We start from the raw sequence: 2,047 nt of genomic DNA, 5'->3' as shown, positions 1-2,047 counted from the left end.
TCGCCCAAATTTTATAAGGAGACCAATTGTGCTCACTACGTAGAGGATGTCTGTTCCAGGCTCTTGTAAATTCATCAAGTGATTTATTTATACGAAGTAGGTACAAGCATTGTAGAACAAAAAGATCAATTTCATTATCTGGATTGAGTACACCAACCTGTTCCATTGCATGAAATAGAGCATAGTAGGTAGAAGCAACACATCGATACACATCTCGCCAGAGTCTTTCAATTCTCTGGTTTAACAAAACGTAAGGTTTAACAAAACGTAAGGTCGAACAGAACGTAAGGTCGAACAGAACGTAAGGTCAAACAGAACGTAAGGCTGAACAAACCATAAGTGTATTATCTATGGTTGAACAAAACCTAAAGTTAAATAAAACGCAAGGTTGAATAAAACGTAAGGCTAAAAGTTTGAAAGTAAAGTTTGAGCTGATTCCGACTTCAATTTTTCAAGTTACGGCCATTTTAAGAAAACGTCAAAATTCTGAAAAATACCCAAGGCTATAGTCCATGGTTTTTTTCAAAAAATGGCTCTAAAAACACCCCCAATTTTTATTACATTTTCTTATACATATTGATGTCCTTATGCTATGTAGAAAGTTTGAGCTGATTCCGACTTCAATTTTTCAAGTTACGGCCATTTTAAGAAAATGTCAAAATTCTGAAAAATACCCAAGGCTATAGCCCATAATTTTTTCCAAAAAATGGCTCCAAAATAAACCCAACTTTTTATTACATTTTCTGATACACATTGATGTCCTTATGCTATGTAAAAAGTTTGAGGTGATTCTGATAAATAATTTTTGAGTTATGAGCATTTTTAAAATCAAACAAGCTTTTGAAAAAACAGCAAAGGCTATGGGTAGCCCATGGTTTTTCCGAAAATTGGCTCTGAAATAACCTCTCAAATAAAATGCCCCTTACTCCCTTTATCAATTTCCTGTGTTTACATAAATTTCTGTGTATAAAATTATATTCAACTATTACTAAGATTTATTAAGATTTACTAACAATGACTCCACTGCTTTCCTGGATAATAACTTACCACCATTCCATTATACTGTGTGTGTATGTATTTATGACTCACAAATGAACTTTGTGTTTTTTAGGCTAAATTACGGTACAGTTGAGGATCAAGTATTTCAGATTCTAAAGAAATGGAATTAAGGTACTTATTGTCCCACAGTCTCCTTACTTGAGGACTCACTGAGGATGGAAGGTTTCATAATATCAGTTCTTCATATTGAGTCCAGCGCTTCAGCAATAGGAGGAGGAGGAGGAGGTAATGGAGATGTACATTATTTGTACTCTCAAATTAGGAATTAGTAGCTCTATTTATGTACAAGTATTAGCAATAGAGATAATCATTTATAATGTACGTGTGCATGTTTAGTATACTGCTTGAAATTTTAATCAACAAGTAAGCATTAAAATTTATGTCCCAGATACATGTACATGTATGTAAAGGGCAAAATAATATACAGGCCGATTTACAGTATACCTTTAATAATAAATTAGTGAATATATTTATAAGTAATTTTTTATCATATTCTCCTTCTCTCTTTCTCTCTTCTTAGGTGTATCCACTCCCCCAGTGATACTGGAACACCCTCAGTCATTATACGCTCCATTCAACAGTAAAGTCTCATTAAGTATATCAGCGGAAGGGGAGGAGCTTCAGTACCAATGGTACAGAAACAATAAACTTCTTCCTGGACAGACCACGCCCACTTTAACAATACCCACGATCACCGAGACATCACGTGGTCTGTATCACTGTGTTGTTAGCGGTTGTCACGAAAACAGCATGAGTCGCCCCGCCCATTTAACGGTTACCCCCGGGAAATTAAATTTCCCTCCTCAGTCGAGAGTAGGAAAGTTCAGGTTACCATTCTCCCAGAGTGAGTCAGCCATCCCTCTTATTCTCCTCATAAGGATCCTCAGTTTCAGTTCCCTCGTAGAGAAAGTGCTGATACGTTTTTTCATGCGTCCAATGATTCTATGGGATCCTCTCGTCAGTTCTTGCAGGGGAATGGATACGGAAT

The 2,047-nt window shown here is 36.1% G+C and overlaps 1 protein-coding gene across 1 annotated transcript in view; it reads left to right on the top strand.

The window, feature by feature from the left end:
* Positions 1-1,199: 1,199 nt before the first annotated feature.
* Positions 1,200-2,047, top strand: part of LOC109590153 (uncharacterized) — an 18,537-nt gene continuing 17,689 nt past the window's right edge. Inside the window, exons 1-2 of the mRNA XM_020006079.1 lie at positions 1,200-1,278; positions 1,580-2,030. Of these exons, the coding sequence (XP_019861638.1) occupies positions 1,215-1,278; positions 1,580-2,030 (515 nt within the window). The 5' untranslated portion in view covers positions 1,200-1,214. The remainder of the gene's footprint in view (positions 1,279-1,579; positions 2,031-2,047) is intronic.

This window comes from Amphimedon queenslandica, unplaced genomic scaffold, assembly GCF_000090795.2.
Source record: "Amphimedon queenslandica unplaced genomic scaffold, v1.1 AMPQUscaffold_13510, whole genome shotgun sequence".
NCBI classification, from domain to species: domain Eukaryota; kingdom Metazoa; phylum Porifera; class Demospongiae; order Haplosclerida; family Niphatidae; genus Amphimedon; species Amphimedon queenslandica.
This window is presented reverse-complemented; position numbering and strand designations above follow the sequence as displayed.